Source organism: Catharus ustulatus, chromosome 6 (assembly GCF_009819885.2).
Source record: "Catharus ustulatus isolate bCatUst1 chromosome 6, bCatUst1.pri.v2, whole genome shotgun sequence".
Taxonomy (NCBI): Eukaryota; Metazoa; Chordata; class Aves; order Passeriformes; family Turdidae; genus Catharus; species Catharus ustulatus.
In genome coordinates, this window is record NC_046226.1 from 41064647 (window position 1) to 41083269 (window position 18623).

The 18623-nt window shown below is 47.5% G+C and overlaps 1 protein-coding gene across 5 annotated transcripts in view; it reads right to left on the minus strand.

Moving 5' to 3' along the window:
- The window catches only part of PRDM11 (PR/SET domain 11), a 48011-nt gene extending 29997 nt beyond the window's left edge, over window positions 1-18014 (minus strand). For 4 of the 5 annotated variants that reach the window (XM_033061536.2, XM_033061537.1, XM_033061535.1 and 1 more), the window contains exons 1-2: window positions 17444-17502; window positions 297-415 (exon numbers count right to left, since the gene is read on the minus strand). In XM_033061536.2, the coding sequence (XP_032917427.1) occupies window positions 297-412 (116 nt within the window). In that variant the 5' untranslated portion in view covers window positions 413-415; window positions 17444-17502. Of the gene's footprint in view, window positions 1-296; window positions 416-17443; window positions 17503-17942 lie in introns of those variants that run through there. The other variant, XM_033061534.1, reaches the window with a different exon arrangement.
- Between the last annotated feature and the right edge of the window lie 609 nt (window positions 18015-18623).

The following is an 18623-nucleotide window of genomic DNA, read 5'->3' on the forward strand; positions in this document are numbered from 1 at the left end:
TCAATTCCTTCGGCCTCACAGCTGTAGCAGAGAAATAACAAAACTTGCCACCCAACCTATCAAAAGTTGATATATCAGATTCTTAAGGCTAAAGCCCACAGCAAAAAATGGCTTCAGCTAGCCTAGGTGCACATGAGTAGGTGACCACCCCCATCAAGCACCCCAAGGTAGACCTCACAAGGAAGAGTTTTAATAACTTCAGGCAGCTCAATTATATTCCTCAAAACCACTTTCAAGCTGAGAGGTAGGTGGAGAGAAGGGGTTAGAGTACATCAGACCAAAGCTTGGCGACATACCAAGGCTGTCCATACTCCTGGTCCTGGTGTGGAGAGCAGGCCTCTGTTTTTATTGTCACCATGTCCCCTAGGGAAGCCTGGGTCTGGATCAAACAGTCCTTCAAGTTCTCACTCATGTTCTGAAAAAGCATGAAAGAAGGGAGCAGAAATATGAGTAGCCGAAAATGACAACTCTGCTCTCCCAGGAACCACAGCCTTCTCCCCCAGGCTGGATGCAGCCAGCAGATCAGGCTCCCTCCAGCACCAGAGCTGCCATCACACACCAGGGCACCCACACATGCATGTGGAAACCTCTTCCTGCTCTGGGGAGGGAAGAGCAGTTCAGCTGCAGGTTGGGTGAAGAGCGTGAGACACCACAGAGCAACCTGAGGCATGGAGAATCTGAAGTATGCCTCATGGAGCCCATTAAAAACACACATGGGATTTCCAACTGCACGTGGAATTTAAGAGTGATGGCTGTGATGTGTTATGGGAACAGAGAGCACCACTACCTCAGAGCACGTCTTTGGGGGCAGAAGGACAAGAAAGAGGAATGCAGATTGGGGTATTGAACCAGGATCTACCTACAAACCTTACATACGCCAGAGTCCATCTGGGACCAGAGTACTGTGTACTACTAGAGAAAGAGCTTTCCACGTGCTCTGGACACCTCTGATTAACAAGTACATGCCTAAAGCGCCCTTTGGGACTCCACCAAGATTGCACAAATCATGCTCATGATCTTCCTTTGCAGCAGCCAGAGCTGAGCCCCACCACCCTTCTGGCACGCACGGCTGCCGTAGTAAACATGCCTCTCCCTCTGCTCAACAAGAGCCAGGAGGCACTTCACAGAACCACAGAATCATCAATCACTTAATGATGTTTAAGGACACCAAACAGAGCAATGCTTCCCTCCCCGTCCCGTCATGGGGTGGTGCTGAAGAGAAAATATAGATATGCCAAGTGATAATTATTTGGAATGGATTTAATTTAGATTTTTGGAAGGGCCACTAAGCATAAGAGCATCTCAGCTTGAGAAAAGGAATAAATTAGAGTGTTGCTCATTTCTTCATTTGCATTCATCTTAAGACTTCCTCTAAGGCACCCAAACTGTCTACTCTCAGGTACCACACGTAGCTGCTCACCCCAAACCCCCTGATTCCATGTCCACTGCCTAATGACATGCTGTTATGCTGCATACTTGCAGTGCTGACAGAGGGGCCTCTGCAGCTCATCAGACAACTTCTGTCAGGGAAACTGGTAGAAGAACCCATCCCCATCACGATTTGTCTCAGGGTATTTCTAAATTCATGTTCTAATGTCACAAACCCCTGAAGACAAGAATTTTCTTATTCCACACATGCTTGTACAGGCCTGAACACCATGGAATTCTGGTGTGCATTTCTGCCCTATTTACCACAAGAAGGAATTCCATTCCCAACCTCTCTGGCTCCTCTTCGTGCCAGGGGACAAATGATTCGTTTTTCCAATCGAACTTCTCACATGCCAATGTGCAGCCTGAAGGACGTTTATCAAGCCTTTATCAAGAAGTGTTATTTAATACTCATACAGTGGTCTGAAAGTAAAGCTTCAGTGTAAGTACAACTAGACACAAGCAAACACATGCACTTTTAAGCCTTTACAGGATGTCCAAAACAAGACACATTTTCTCTCAGCATTACCACAGCCATTCAGAAGGAAAGCGATCGTAATGCCAAAGAAGGGCTCATTATTTTGGCAGGCTGAGTCCCTTGTCTGCGCTCTCTGGAGCAAGAGGAAAGCTCTGCAGTCCTGTACCCATGCACCAGCCAGTGCTGAAATCAGGGCCTACCTGCCCTTCTCAGAGAAGAAAAAGTCTTTTCTGCAAAGTCTGTGGTAAAGCAGCTGACAAAGGAGAAAGCTTGGGGAGCGGGAAAATGTTAAAAGACAAGAAGAGATAGATGTTGCCACAGAGCTGATGGGGCCTGCATTGACACAGGAAAGGTGGGTGCTGGCTGTGGGGCAGATGCTCTCAATCAGAACAACCACCTGTTCTGGAAGCCTGGCAGACAGGACAGCTGGAGTTAAAACACCCATAGCCCCCAGTCACTCAGTAGTAAGTGATGCATACATTTGTTTCTGAAGATAAAATGACTTTTCCTTTCCCACTCTTGCCCCATAGCATCTCTTACAGAGTGAGAGAAACCCTGTGATGACACAGTCTGACCTCCTGCCAAGGAAGGTCACTGTGCTTCCTTCAGCTCTGGTTAAACTACTGCATAGCTCCAAACAAAGGGGGAACAAAAAAAACAGAAGAAAGAAACACCACATTTACTTCACACGACGCTGTGTTTTATTGTATAGCACATTATGCAGCCTTCCCCTCTCCTGGTCCTCCCTGAACTCCCTCCAACTTATCAGCAACATTCCTGTGCAGCACACTGGCAGGAGCAGCACCTTGCACCAAGATAACACCCTCCCTGCCCCTGCTCAGGATTGCAGAGTTTGTGTCCAAGGGCTGCATTTACTTTCTGGTCACTGTGTCCAGCTGGGGTCTGTTTTCAGTGACCTACCATGCTGCTGTAAGAGCCCTTTCTCCTGCAGCAGCTTCCAGGCCACCACATCCTGCCAGCCCTCCCACCTGCTCTGAGAGTAGGTGACTGCTTTAAGAGTGCCACACAGCTCCTTGTCATCTCACCCAGCACACACACAACCCCCAGCTCACCACTAACTCACCTCTCATCACTACTTGTGACTTGCCCAGATTTTATGTTGCCCACAAACATAATCCAGATTAACTCTGTGCTTTTTTTCCCAGGACACCAACAACCCTAGAATCAAGGGAATCATTTAGGCTGCAAATGACCTTTAAAATCATCAAGTCCAACCATGAACTTAGCATTGCCAAGTCCACTACTAAACCATATGCCTAAGTGCCATAGCTACATGTCTTTTAAATACCTCCCGGGCTTAGGGACTCAACTATTTCCCTGGGCAATTTGTTCTAATGCTTGAGAAGTCTTTTGCAGTTTTCAATCTGAATTTACCCTGGTGCAACCTGAAGGTATTTCTTCTCATCCTATCACTTGTTAATAGGGAAAAGAGACTGATTTCTGCCTCTTGATTAGCACTGAGCCAAAAAAACCAAAAATTCCCAGCTAAGACTACTACACTTCCAGCAATGGGGCTCCTTTTGTTGTCACACTGTAACCCCTTATTTAGTCAGGTCTCCATTTATGCATTGAATCACAGAGTGGCTTGGGTTGGAAGGGACCTTAAAGATCATCTAGCTCCAAACCCACTGCAGAGACAACATCCCTGGACCAAGCTGCTCAAGGTACCATTGAACATTTCCAGGGATGGGGCAGCCACACCTTCTCTGTGTTCCAGTGCCACATCACCCTCACAGCAAAGAATTTTTAAAAAATATCTAATCCAAATCTACCCTCTTTCAGTTTAAAGCCATTTCCTCTTGTTCTATTGCCACAGGCCCAGCTAAAAATTCTGTCCCCAGCTTTCTTAAAAGTTCCCTTCAAGTACTGAAAGGCAGCGATCAGGTCTCCCTGGAGCCTTCTCACCTCCAGGCTGAGCAATCCCAAATCTCTCAGCCTGTCTCCACAGCAGAGGTGCTCCAGCCCTCTGATCATCTTCACAGCCCTGCCTCCTCTGGACTCACTCCAACAGTGCATGTGTGACACACTGAATCATCCCACCTATTTATTCCCATGACTTGTTGCACAATTTCAGTGCAGTAAAAATGACAGACTTACCAACATTTTTACCTTTATCAGTAAAATTATAGCAACACCAGAAAATCATACTATGTTAGAAAAGAACAATTAAAAAGAAAACCTGTACAGACTGACTATTACAGTATCTCCTTAAATCATGACCAATCTGATCCATATCAGCTATTACATTATTTTACTGGAAGTGAACATCAGACTGTGGGTAGCCTAGTTTAATTTGCCCACTTAAACTTGAAATGGGTCTACTCACTTATGAGTAACACACAACATTTTTTTAAGTTGAACTCATTATGCATGCTTTTTTTAAAAAATTATTATTTTTAAATTAGCATTTATGGCCCAGAGGGCACTTCTCAGCCAGGCCTTTTAAAATCTCTGGATGCAAGTAAGCCAGAATAGCAAACTTTAAAATGTACTGTTGTAGTAGCTGCTATTTGCTAATTTCCCATGCTACGGATACAACAGAGAGCATTACACTGCTGCTGTAACCAGTACCACCTTCTAGCTTTTCTTCCAGGAAAGAAACATATAACATCTCTCCAATTCCAGACCTCAGCAGATGACTGTGCTTTTAGCACTCTTTTAGCTTCTGGATGTATTCAAAGTGGTGTTTAATGTTTTGTAATTTCACTGCTCATTAGTTTCTCTTTTCTTGTCATTTCTCCTCCTTCTTTATCATTCCACAGCTAAAACAGCCTAGATCACATTCTGCAGTTTTCACTCCCTCCACTTCCTTGTTTTGGGGTTTTCTTGGCAGTTTTTATAATTGTGTTTGCTCTAGCACCTAAATACGAAGAGCCTCTGAAGATTTCAGATGATGTGGAGAAGCAAGCACCATATAAGCATAAGCACAGCAGGCTCCTTGGTTACTGCTGAGGGAATTCCCAGGGGGTACTTAGCCCCCTGCACATGTCCCTGTGCCCACCAGGACATTTAGCCCCCCAATGGTCAGTGGGCATACAGCCTAAGCAATGTCCCAGCAGCACGTCAGCAAGGCCAACCCCTCAGTGAGAGAGATGCTGTGATGACCCAGGTGCTGTTTGCACACAACATCAAGCGCTTTGGACAGCAAAGGCAGCTGTGCACAGTGGTCCTCAGCAAATCCAGGACATCAGCATGACTGCTACAAATCCCAAAAGGCATCCCTGGATCATCCCTGGGTTCACAGTCACATAACCTCTTCTGTTTTCTTTACAAAGTAAGCAAGGACCTGTCATGTTTCTGCATGACACATGTTAAGATCTCCAGTGGCTTTGCCATATTGCTCAAATTCAGGGAAGTAGAAAATACAAGAATATCTGAGCTGTTAATCTCTAATGCAGGAAAAAACTCCAAATGGGGTTAAGCATGAACGAACCTGTGAATTCCTGTCCTCAAGTATGCTGCCTTTATCACTGCCCCTCTCGTAGTTATTAGTTAACAGTCACAGGCTCTTATCTGCATGGATCAGCCTCCAAAACAGAGTTTTAATTTTACATTTTACTGGCAGTTTTCCCAGACTGGGACATTCTTTCATGTGAAACAGCCATATAGGAATCCATCCCCTCCTCAGCACACAGTTCCTTCACTCAGCTTCTCACTGCTGGCCTTCTGGAGGTCATCCCCTCTTCCTTTAAGGCAGATCTTGCATAGCTTGTACCACATTTTAAAGTGCAGGCCAATGGTGAACGATGGACATGAGTTCGTACACTTTTTCTACAGTTGCATACTATTACCAGAAATAGTAATTCAGAACAGTTAGCTACTGACAAGCTGAGAACAGGGAATAAAGCACAGCATTCAAGGCTCTGAGCTGCCCCCATACAGCCATGGAAGACCCAGGCTGACCATTCTCCCTGAGCTGAATGCCTTACCAAGGTCCTCAGCCGTGCTAATCACCTCAGGTCACTTCATGAAGTACCAGCTGGCTATGCAGCACAAACTCTGAAACAGGAAAGATCCCACAAAGCAAGAGGGAGAGACACTTTGCTCAGAGGAGGACCACTGTCCAGTCAGATATAAGCCACTGCTCCACTGGGAAAATCGCTTTTGCCTAGACAGCTGCCACAGCACTTTCTCCACAAAGTACACTTCTGTGCACGAAGCAGTGGAGCAGCGTCCTGGCAGGGCAAGTCCCCATCACCTCCCTCCCAGCCTGCTGCAAGGCCAGGGCTCTTCTCTGATGGCCAAAGAGCAAGGCTGAATGCAGCCAGCACACCTGGCAACAAGCTGAAGCAGTTAATTCAAACTTAATTAGTGAAAATTATAGGTCATGCACGATGCAGGATTTCAGCAGCCACGGGCTGTGACTAGGACTTGTTTTACTCATTGTCAATTACAGTAATTTCACGACCATAAGGCGCATCAGACTATAAGGCACATCCCCCGGGAGTCGGCAAAATTTGCAACTTTGTACATCAGATAAGGCGCACTGGACTGTAAGGCGCACTTCCAGGTTCGGGGAAAAATTTTAGTCAAAAGGGTGCGCCTTGTAGTCGTGAAATTACTATACCCCACTACACTCAGGAGCCATAAATTCACCAGAAGTATGAAATATTTTGTTTGAGTTTCAAATTCTGAAAACACTGAAGAAGTCAGGACTACAAGAAAGATATCTGGAAACACCACCAGTTTTTCTGCAGCTTTCTGAATAAGCTTGGAGAGCAAGCTTCAAAACCGCAAGTTTTAAACTTGTTTTACAGCAGAGAGGGCTAAGAGTTACCAGTGGTTTTAACTAGCCCAAGACCAGCAATTGACATAACAAACAGGATGGGGTGCCACAACATCAAATTCCCACTGCCATCCTCACCGCAGAAAAGTTGGGAACAGGGAAATTCCAGTTTGCCAACCTGGAACTCCTCCTGTAGTCTCAAACGGATGCAAGATGAGTTCACACTATCATTCTTACATGGTTCATTGGTAAAACATGTTATCAAAACCCTCCGTGATCTGCTTCATAACAGACCCGTTTCAGAGGAGGAAGAAGACAGAAAACCGCTGAAATAACCCCTGAACCAGTCTTAAGTTTGTCTTATGATGGCTTCTAGTGAAGATGGAACATACTGATAACTTTACAAGATTTGTTATAAAATTCTGTGTTGTGGTCTCAGAGCACTTGCCCTCTGTTGATCTCAGACAGAGCAGGAAAAGGATCCATGTACTGGTCCAGGCACTGCCATGGATCAGCACAGCCTATGCAAAGAAGCTATTACTTGATCCAACTTCTCATGTTGTGTTGAGTAAGGACTCAAACAAGCAGGATGCTGACAATGAAACGTTTCCATGCAGTCTAAAAGCCTCTGAAACAATGCAACATGCCACAGAACCAAGGCAGATACTTACTGCAGCTGAAATAATACATAAGTGACTTGCATTTTTAAAATATATGGAAACGTCTCATTTTTCCTGTAATCAGTTCCCTACATTGATCTCACAGATTCACAGTTTAAGGGCAGAAATGAGAATTAGGACAATCTGACTGACACCCTGTACGTTTCACTCCTTTCCTTTTAGCCTACAAAAAGGACAAAACCTCCATCTGAGACTAGCAAGCAGAAGAGAAGCCAACATTTCATGAGTTCATTTCAGTTGTTAATCCCCATCACAGACAAGTCATATGTGATTCTTTTTAGTTCTGGGCACCAGGCAACAGTTCTTTCAAAGGGTCCTGGAATCTGGTGGGAAAGGCTGAAATACCCAGCATGCTGGCACATTGAGCAACTGGAAAGAATTGCTTCCCAGGTTAATGGCTGCAATAAACCTCACCATCTTTGGTCAGAACTGCCAGTTGTACTTCTTTGCCTTTGGCTTCAACATAAATATATACCTACATTTATAAAGTTAAAACAAACAGACACAAAACCCCAGTACTAAAACTAGATGTTATTTCACCATTTTTCTCCCTAAGGACAGAATAAGAGTACAACTAAGTGGCAGCTGTAAGCCTTCTTCCTTAAGGCACTACTGAAAGGTGTTTGGATAGGAATAGTGATAAGCACTGAATAAAACCACATACATAGCAGAGTCTTGGATATGTACCCATGCAATATCTTCTCAGCTTTCCAACAATTTGTATCATTGTTCTGTGTAACTCTTCCAATTTTCTCTGTATTACTTCAAGATGCTGGCACTAGAAAGCCACACTGATGTAAGGTTGGGTCTGAAGTAAATGTAAGGTTTACAGACACAAAATGACCTCCTCACCCTGATTCGTTCCCACCCTGTTTGTATCCAAAATCGTGGTTGTCTTTTCCAGCTAGGACCTGGCACAGAAAGCTCCCCAGAGCCGCCTGCCCATTCTGACCCCCATGTTCCCACATGGCTCAGGACACAGCCTCCCTCCCTTCACAGATCACGTTCAGGACATGCCTTTCCAGGTTCATAAATCTCCACTTGTCTGCGTGAAAACGATTCGGTTTCGATAACCTCATTTACCAAACAAACTGCATTACACTGTCCTGCCCCTATCAACAGCTGCAATTCACCAAACATGTTTCACCTACACATTTTGCCAGTGATGACTCATGTCTTCTTCTGCATCACTGAGTAAGAGTCAGGCAGAACTGGCTTCCCCCTTCCCCTTATCTGAACAGAAGGGTCAAATCTACTTTGAAAACACAGCCTCCACATATCATGTTGCAGAGACTCTTCTGTAAAATGATCAAGCTCTAGCTTAAAATAGCTGGATTATTTGCTCCCTTCGTCTAAGGTGGCAATGCCAGAACCGTGATCTTTCGATGCTGAAAAGATATTTTCTATGTTCATCATAAAGTTAATCCTCAAACAGTTGATTTATTAGTGTGCTAGTACTGTCCTTTAGCTCAGAGTATCCTTCATCCTCCTTACTGTTTATACTGCCACTTAAGTTTATTTATGGAGTGCTGGTTCTATCAATCACTACCTTCACTTCCTAAGCCACATATATTTTATTGATATTCTCTGGCATTGGATATTAATTGGGTTCTCACACACTGGTTAGCTGCCTTTTATATGTAAATATATATCACATCTAGAGATATCTCTTTAAAGAAAGAGTAAGCTCCTCAAAGAACAAGACCAGACCTTTTTAAGAAGTACAAAATACTTTCCATTACACCAATTTTCAGGCATGGATAACTTTATATTTACCCAGCACTGGTGTCATGCTACCCAGCTTATATTTTCCTGGGCCATCCACTTGGCCATTCTCAAAACTGTCCCAACACAATCACTCATTCAATCTCCTGCATTTGCTGTGATCCACCAAGAGTGATTAAAAGTGAACATGAGCAAGCTAGAGACCTCCTCTCATTCACCCAGCACTCACTATATTTCAAGGGAATGTGCTTTTTTCCTTTGCACAGCTGCCAGCAAAACTGCTCACTGACAGGACCACACGCTACTCAACTCCCATGTGGGTCCCTGGATCCCGACTTGCATAGTGCTAAACTTCTGGATAATGAACTTTTCCTTCCCTTGCTGCTGGCCCAGCTGTCAGCCACAATGGCACTCAAGGGCACACAGCTCAACAAAAGGAAGTAGAGATGTGAATTTACTGCCTAAACGACCTTTTACTCTCATTCATGGACAGACAAAAAGCTGAAGAGAGGAAGTGTTTGGTAGGCACACGACAGGTTGGGCCACCATCACACTCCTGCTCTTCTGCTGTGTTGGGAGAGGGAAAAGACACTGGAGTGCCTTTAATGTTTTATAAAGCATGTGCAGGAAATTCAAGATGCCCTGGTCAGGTCCTGCCCGCATCACTGTGCACCTGGGACCCTGCTACACAGCACTGAGCATCTGCCCGCCACCCCCATTGCCCACAGTGAGGTCACATGCACCCAGAAGACCCCTGCACCTGTGCAGGGCTGGTCAGCCTAAAAATTTTTGTGGGTGAGCAACACTAGTGATTCATGTATTTCAATAATGATGGAGGTGAAAAGGGAAAGGGAAGGGAAGGCGTAGGGGTGGGCAGGAAGCAAACCCCAGACATTAGTTTCTAAATAGCAGATGTGGCTATTCTGGCTAGCAAACTTCCACTTTAATTTCTAACCCACAGAGATGGGAAATGATTCATGAAAAATCAACAGGATAAAATTAGCTGGAAGGCAGAGAGATAATTCATGCAACCCAACCGTCACGGGCTGGAGTGCCAGCACTACCTGGCATTTCAGCCTCCAGTGCCCTTCAGTCACTGGCACCTGGCCAGCAATCAGCTCTACATGTATTTCCTTAGTGTCAAAATTAGCCCCTCTGAAAGCACATCCACCTTCTAACAAGACGGCCTTTCACTCAACATGCTTCCAGAAGTTCCAGCTTTTCCTTTCTTTCAAAAAGGAAGATTACCTGCAGTGTGCTGTCTTCTTCTTCCACTGGTGAATGTTTAGTGGTGTCAAAAGACCAAATGAATGGACAGGCTTGCACACACATCTGTCAGCCATGGCCAAGCTATGCATTAAAATTAAACTGCCTCAGCAACTCAGAAAACTCAGGGCATTTTGCCAGAGCTCCTTTTTCCTGCACAAAACCAACAACACACTCAACAGCAACGACCAAGCGCTGGTCTGCCTTTACACACACAAGTGATTTGTTGTAAGACTGCTGCTAAATTCCATCAGGAATCACAAAACACGATTCCACTCTTGATACAGTCACATGACAGAAAGTTTTTTCAGTAGACTGTATTACTTACAAATCACAACCCAAGGCTCTTTATCCCAAAGGTCAATGAGAAACTTCCACTCCTCCAAGAGACCTCTGGACTTCCACGAGATTATTGAACAATGCCCCCTCCCACCACTCAATTCAAAAGTTTCAAGACTCAAACGTAAAATTGTAAAGCCTCTGGAGCACCAACAATTCTAGGCAGGCAGTTTCAGGTGCAGGGGAATCCCCATTCCATTGGAACTTATGAGTACAGATGTAAAATAAAGCTAAAATCCTGCTTTGGCACCATTTATCTGGTTGGTGCCCGTTCCTGTGGAAGGATGTTACAGGACAGTTCCTCTATGCTTGTTACAGTGGTTTCACTCAGCTTGGACTTCAGGACACAGCACGCAGCTCCTTTCTTTTTACTTGTTCAGCAAAAAGGGAAAGAGTATGTAGGAGAAAATGAGAAGGTAGGAGCAGATCTTACTTTCACTTGTTCCCGAAATTCTGACAAACTAGCTCAGTCCTTTAAAAGCACTAACAAACACAGCAGGCAAAACGAGAACACATCAACTGTTCCACAAAATGCAGAGGAAGCAAAAGCAAGAGCAGTATTTATTTCTCCTCATTTGTACCCTCTTGCAGGCCATTAGGAAGATAAGATCTCACAGCACAACAGACATTATTCAGAGCTGGTAAATCTGTCTACAGGTTAGGGATTCATGTTACACGGCTTGGATGAGTAGTGGTTGAGCATGGGTCACACCGACCCCCTTTTCCTTGGGGCAGGCAGCAGTCCAGATACTCCCAGTGTCAGATCTGCCAAGAAACCAGATATCCGTGTGCTGAATTCACCACCGCCACAATTTGATCTGCACATTCCCTTCCATACAGAGAGAAGGGTATTCAGACCCTGTATATCCTAACACAGCTAACTAGAAAAAAATTTCTAGCAGAGGCCAAGCGATTCTGGTCTATACGTGCAACCTTAAGTGCATCTTCTACTCTACATAAAGATACTGGGTTGCACATAAATACCTGGTCCTTTACACTATGGATATTTATAAAACACTGATTAGCAGAATTAGCATGGGAAGAGCCCAAGAATTCATTCAATTCCAGTCCAAAAAGCAGAGGGAGCATGACAGAATGATTTCACATGTGCAAGTCACTAAGGGACGACAAACATTCACCAACTATCCTAGAAGAATTAAAAAGCAACATCTCAACACCTGACTAGGAATGAGGTTAAAAATCCACCCAGCCAATCACCAGTTAACTCCGTAACAGCTAGAAAGGACACATTAGCATCTGTCTCAGCATATCCAGGAGATGCAATCAGTAGATCTGCTCTTCTGGGGGTGCCACCTTTGCAACAGCAATGCAGCATAGGTTGGTGGGACTTTGCACTGGGGATCAGGCACCCCTACACCTACACAGCAGCCCTTGACTACCTGAGTCAGAATTTTCAAGAGAAAAAGTGACTTACAAACATACCATACATAATAATGTTGTCTTTACAATCACAAAGGGAAGAGAAAATTAGTAATTTAAAAGCTTCTAGTCTTCAAAAGCCGATTCAACTAATTTGATCTTGGAAAAGATAATTGGCAAGCCTAGGTGTGAAACATGACAACTATAGAACATATTTTATTGCTTCTGTGTCATCAGTATTGATTTTCCCGTCAGTCAGTTTCCAAGTGTTTTCATTAATTTCCCCTGCATTGATAAAAGGACTGGACTCTGCAAACTGTGGCGTATTTAGCATTCTCATTAGCGTTTCCAAGCAAGGAGTCTCTGAGTCAAAGAAAGCAGCAGACCACATAAAGCATCAGAAGAAAAGAAATTTAAAAACTCAAACAACAGCAAATCCCCTTAATATACACAGACATGAGGAAGTGAAGGTTTGTACAAATGAAAAGTGTAAAGAAGAACATACTAGGTCAAACTTAGGATGTCTTTCAAGGAAGATGCTGCAAACACTTAGTTTTGATCCTGTAGTTGAAGGACCACATTTAACTCCACCCAGTCTATTATGATGCAGTTTATAGGATAGATTTTTGAAATAAAGCTTCATTGTACAAAAAAATGAATGCATTGTAAAATATTCATAATCAGCCTGCAAATGACTGATGGCCCTAACCAATATCAGCTCTAACTAACAGCCTTCAACACTCCAAAAGGGTGTTAGTGGAGGACCATGGGAGCTGTGTGCCCCAGATGCCCTGATCCCTGGTCAGGAGCCTGGAGGCAGTGCCCTGCAGCCCACAGAGATGACCTGGCCTGGGGACCAGCACAGGATGCTCAGTGGCTCAGCTCCCCGCTGCGCAGGGCAGGAGCGCTGCTGGCTCTCAGGGAAGCTAATTACAGCAACCCTAGAGCTGCCACGTGAGATAATCCCCCACATCACCTCCCATGAACTGTTACCACTCCGTCCTTATGCGTCTCCCCCCCTACCCACAGCCAGGTTTCCACGGGCAGAAGCCAGCCCCAGCTGACAGCAGCACAGGCAGCAAGGTGAGCGCTGGGAGTGGCAGCCCCAGCAGGGCTTGATGCCAAGAACAGCAGCCCCTCCTCTGGGACAAGTCACTACAGGCGAAGCAAAACTAGGCTCGCTGAAAAGCCAAAGCCTAAGGAAGGGAGAAGAAAGGGGGCAGAGAAAGGAAGCCATTTATCAGAGCATGCTCAAATTGGACAACTTGGCTTATGACAGACCCTTCTGATGGGCCCCTTACCGACGGCGGTCCACGAGCAGGGACTGCACTGAAACAGTTCTGCAGCACGCATTACTGACTGACTGCTGCAGGCTGCCAGCTCCTGCAGCTTAAACCTTGCATCGTGTCTATAATGCTTTTACCTTCTGACTGCAGAGCAACTGTTCTGAGCCCCAGTACTGCCAGAGTACTGCCTCCCAGCCTGGCAGAGAAGTGCCTTCTCAGCAGCAGCTCCGAAGGATACAAGCTATCCTGCCCCCACAAATGGAGTGATGACCACGAAATGCAACAGTAAAGCTTTAAGTAACAGTATCTTTAATTGTTTGACTGTCTCTACAGAAACATATGTTCTTGCACTTATGTGAAGAGCTCGGGATGGAAGCTGGAAAAATGCCTGTGCTACTACCACCTTCACTTCTAGCTGAACTTCAAAGCCTACGTGCTGAGGACAGTGACCAGACTTCTAAAACATCCCATGGAAAATGTGATTCTAGTTGCCAAGTCAAAATTTTTCTCCTCCATTTCTGCTTTTTTGCTCTCAATTCTCCTAGTCTTTTCAACTAGTATTGTCCCTCATGTGGTGGACATTATAAAGAAAAACTTCTCTAACATGGAATAATTGTGTTGCCCTCCTCACCAGGTTTCTTCTCCATCCACCTTTCAAAGATGCCACAGACAGCTCTGTTTTCCATTGTTCTTTAGCCTCCTGTACCTGCAAAATTCTTCCCTTTCCAAAACACTTTTCTCTCATCTTCTTTCCAAAGATGCCATACAGGGCGACACGAACCTCTCACCCTGTCCTCTGCTTTTCTCGGAGTGGTTGGACTTGCTACTGGAATCCACTTGCTCAGACAAGTTTAACCAGCAAGAATTCCTGAAAAGCCACATTTTACTATGTAGCTTTAGAAGGAACATTTCTCTAGAGGCTTTACTTAAAAACACCTTTGGGTAGCAGAGAAGAGGTCATAGGGAGAAGAAAACCCTGTGAAATTAAAGCCTTCTTTACTCCACTACTGCAGAGGGATCAATGCAAGAGGAGGCACTAAAACTGTCTGCAGCCCTGGTCCAAGAAACTTCACCCACTACAAGAGCCTCAGGCAGGAGCACTGTACAATGAGAAACGCCAGGAGCATGACAGGGGGTGAAAAGTGAAGCAGCAAAGCCAGCATGCCACAGCAGGGCTGCACAGCTGCAGGCCAGTAGGAATTCTGCCACTTGCCCAATGCCAGTTGGTACTGCACAGGCTGACTCCCCTTCACCAGCTATGCCTGTCCTCGAGCAGCGCTCAGCCCCAGGGTCTGCGGGGTCTGTGCTCAGGTGAGAGAACAAATCAGCTCAGCACTGATGCAGGAAGGTGCATCAAGCAAACCCTGATGCACATCCAGCTGACTCCAGATTTCTTAAAATGCCAGAAAGCTGCAATGCAAACTGAAAATTAAAAGCGATATTTGCTTGTTTTGGTTTAACTTAGGAAAATCACACATCTCAGATACACATATTCCCAGTGTAGAGGAGGCATGAGAAGCTCCTACCTGCACTCATTCCACTGGAAACAAAAAACATTAACTCTCACTGGTACCCCAGTCTTGTACCTTCAGATCAAGTTTTAACAGCTTACTTCTTTGTTATGAAAGTCCCCAAGTTAACCTATAGCATAACTATTCAATTATCAAACAAAAAACAAACCCAAACCATTTGGTCTTTGGGACTACATCTAGTTTCTCTGTGCAAATTTTTGTATCCACAGGGTCGGCAACAACGATTTTAAATATGCTACACCAAAATGTCACAAATATTAGGGCGTATTTCAAGAGCTCTGCAAGTGGTTTAGTAGCACTTACAGATAAACCAGCAAGAGACAGGCTGTGCTAACAGCAACTTTAAGAATAAAGAACTAGGCAAAAGCATATACTTCTCTTGCATAAATGGACATGGGAAAAAAATAACAACTTAAAACCCTACAACTCCACTTGGGAATTAACCAGCATGAGAAAAAATTATGAAAAGAGTATTAAAAATAACAGAAGGATAAAGTACTCTCTATAAAAAGACCAAAGACCTCTCTTGCCTGGGCTTGCTGTATTTCTCATTAATATACACACTTTGATTCCTGACTCAGAGTGGCAACTTCCACTCACCACAATGCCTGTATCCACAAAGAACAGCCTGCAGCAATGCAGGAGCCCTCCTGCAGTGTTCACAACCTTTACACTGCTCCTAGCAATTTCAAGCAGTTCCATCACTTTCCAGAAAGGAATACAAGCAATAAGCTGCCCCCATCCCAGTAAGATGGACCTTGCTTCAGTTCACAAAAAACAGGTTTTAAGGAAGTCCTTGCTTTTGCCATCATCACTTAAAATTAGATATTGCCCTTACAATGCTCTTCCCCTTTACTTATTAAAAAAGTGCAAGTACGTAATTGCTATCAGTGACCAACATGGCTCACAGTGAGAATCCCCATAAACTGCACCAGAAAACACCATGCTTCATGCATGGTCCACAAAGATGCTAGAGGAACAACAGGCCAGTATCCCAAACCCAGAGAGCTCTGCACCAAGGCCACCACTAAGACAGGAGGCTCAGGACCTCCTTCATGCTCCACAAACAGCTGGAAGGAGCAGCAGCCTTGGACACAACTCCTGGGCAGAAGGGAACAACGACTTGTCCTGGTCCTGATAATCCATGCTGCAGTGAGATCACTCAATTCAGCATTTAGCCAAGAGCCAAACTTCGGCATCTCTCATGGCTACCTCAAATCCCCACTGGCAAGTGGTTCCAGCAGCCAACTCCTACTTTGCTAATGCAGCCCTTGGCCACACCAACATTGGAACTCTTTGCAGGTTGCATGTATTTCAAGAGCTCCATGGAACCCAGCCCTGTGCTAAACTATTTCTTCTAGAGCAGGAGCACCTTTGGTCCAAAAGCACCCCTTGCAAGAAGCAAACATCCATCACCTCAGTATTTTTGTTTCTGACTGCAGTTTGCACTTGAAAAGCCAAAGCACACCACCCTTATGAGGTATGCTTGTCTGTTGTGGGGTTTATACACAATTCATTAGAAAGTCCGGAGACTCATTTCCCTTTCCACTTTCCCTGCTAATAATCTTGGTCATTAGACAAACGGAAACTTATGGGACATGAAGCCCAGCCCAGGCAGTGAGTTTGTGCTCCGCCAGTCTCACAGGGAGTTAAACCCTGCTGGCAGGACCAGACCCAAGGGGCTGCTGGATATTTTGGGCCGGGGCTCCCTTGCTGCTCAACAAACTGCTGCACACACCTGCACTGCTGGAAAACAATCCTATCTTGCAGTTAGGACGGTATTTTTTAGGCTGGTTCTGCCAGTTCTCCCAGCAATGAGAGGCATTAACCACAGGAAAAAGAGGAAGCAACATCGAGCCAACAGTTTTGCCCACAGGCCAGTTTTTTTGTTTTGTTTTGTTTTTTCGTTCAGGGACTTGAAAAGGGACTCTGGAGGGATCTTCCATTTCTCTCTGAAATATAAGCGATTTAGGACCATTTGAAAACAAACTTGAGAAATTTTGTAACTTAGGGAAAAAAAACCCAAACCCTAACCCACAGAGGGAAGAAGACCCAAGAATGTGCATCTGGGGTTTTACTGCGCGAGTTAAGAGAGCATCCCGGCTGAGCGGCGCAAGGGCAGCTCTGCCTGGCGCTGTGCAGGGGTGCCCGTGTCCCGCGGGGTGCCGGTGTCGGTGCCGGTGGCCCCGGAGCGCCCCGCGCGGCCCCGCCCCCGCGTTCCAATGTGGCGCGCGCCCGCCCGCCCCCGCCGCTGATTGGCCGCCGGCCGCGTCAGTCGCGGCCCCGCTGTGGGCGCGGGCGGGGCGGGGGGGCCGAGCGGGCGCAGCCGCGGCGCGGGCGGGAGCGGCGCGGCGGGAGCGGCGGGGCCGGGCCGGGCCCCGCGCAGCCCGCCCCGAGGGGGGAAAAGCGGGGCGGGCGGGGAAAGGGGGGGGTGCGATGCCTGTGCCCGCGGGTCTTCGCCGCCGCCCCGCCCGCCGCGGGCACCCCTCGGCCGGACCTCCCCCCCGGGCTGGGACGGGTTTCCCCCCCGCGCTCCGCAGCCATTTTCGTGGCCACCTTGGCTACCAGCGAGGCTGACTCACCTCGGCACTGCGGGCGCGGGGAGCCCGCCTCGGCGTCGGGGGGCCCGCTCCGCCCGGGAGGGGCGGGGGGAGCCCGGCTGGCTGCGCCCTCCCACCCCGCCGGCCCCGCTGGCTAGTCCCAGGCGAGGACGGGTCCCGGGGCCGGGCCGGGCTCGGCGGAGGCGGCAGCGGCGGCTCCCTCCCTCCCGGCCGTGACCACCATCTTATTAGCACAGGAAATGACATGGAGAACGGAAGAGAGGGGCGTTCGGGGGCCGAGCCCGGGGACCCCCCGAACCGGGGGGAGGCGCCGCCGGCCCGCCCGGCCCGGCCCGGCCCGCCGAGGCTCTCCCGGCGCCGCGGCATTCCCGCTTTCCTTCCAAATACCCGCGGTGGGAAAGGAGGAAGGAAAAAAAATAAAAAACAAACCCCAAAAGCCGCATACAGCAAGGGGGGAAAAAGCCACCAAAAAACAAACGCAGAAGCAGCCGAGCAAGCCCAAAGCGCCCGCGGTTCCCACCTCCTGCTCCGGAGCTGCGAGTCCCGCGCGGAGCCGCCGGCGATCAGCGCCCGCGGCCGGCCGGGGGCCCGGGGGGGCTCTGCAGGACAAAACCCGCCCGCACGGCCCCGGGCACCGCGCGGGGGGAGCCGCCGGCCCAGGGCCCGTCCCGGCGGAGCCGCCGGGCTGCCCCACGGGCGCTGCCGCGGCCACCACCTGCCGCCGGCCGGCACCGCCGCGGAGCGGGACCCGGCCGCCCGCCCGCGCCCTCGGGGCCGCCCGCCTCCGGGCCACGGCCGCCTGACCTGACCCCCGCCCGGCCGTGCCCCGGGGCTCCCCCGCCGGCCACGGCCAGGGGCGGAGTTGCCCCGGGGCGGGCGCCTGTCCCCCCGCAGCACCCCGCGCCTCTGCCCGCCCGTCCGGAATCTCGGGCTGCTCGCGGGGAAAAGGGAATGAGGAGACGCGGTGTTTCCCCAGCGCTCGGAGCTCGATCATATTTCAAATTACACCCCCGAAAGGTAACCCACCCAACAGCAACAGTAACAACAAACCCTACCCTCGAGCTCTGAGCAGAAATTGCGGGCAACATGACGGATGACAAAAGTAGGCACAATTTAATAAACAGAGGAAGCGTGTCTCACCAATAAAACAAATTCTAAATAAAACCATCTGCAAGCGTTAAATTTGAAACAATGCAAACTC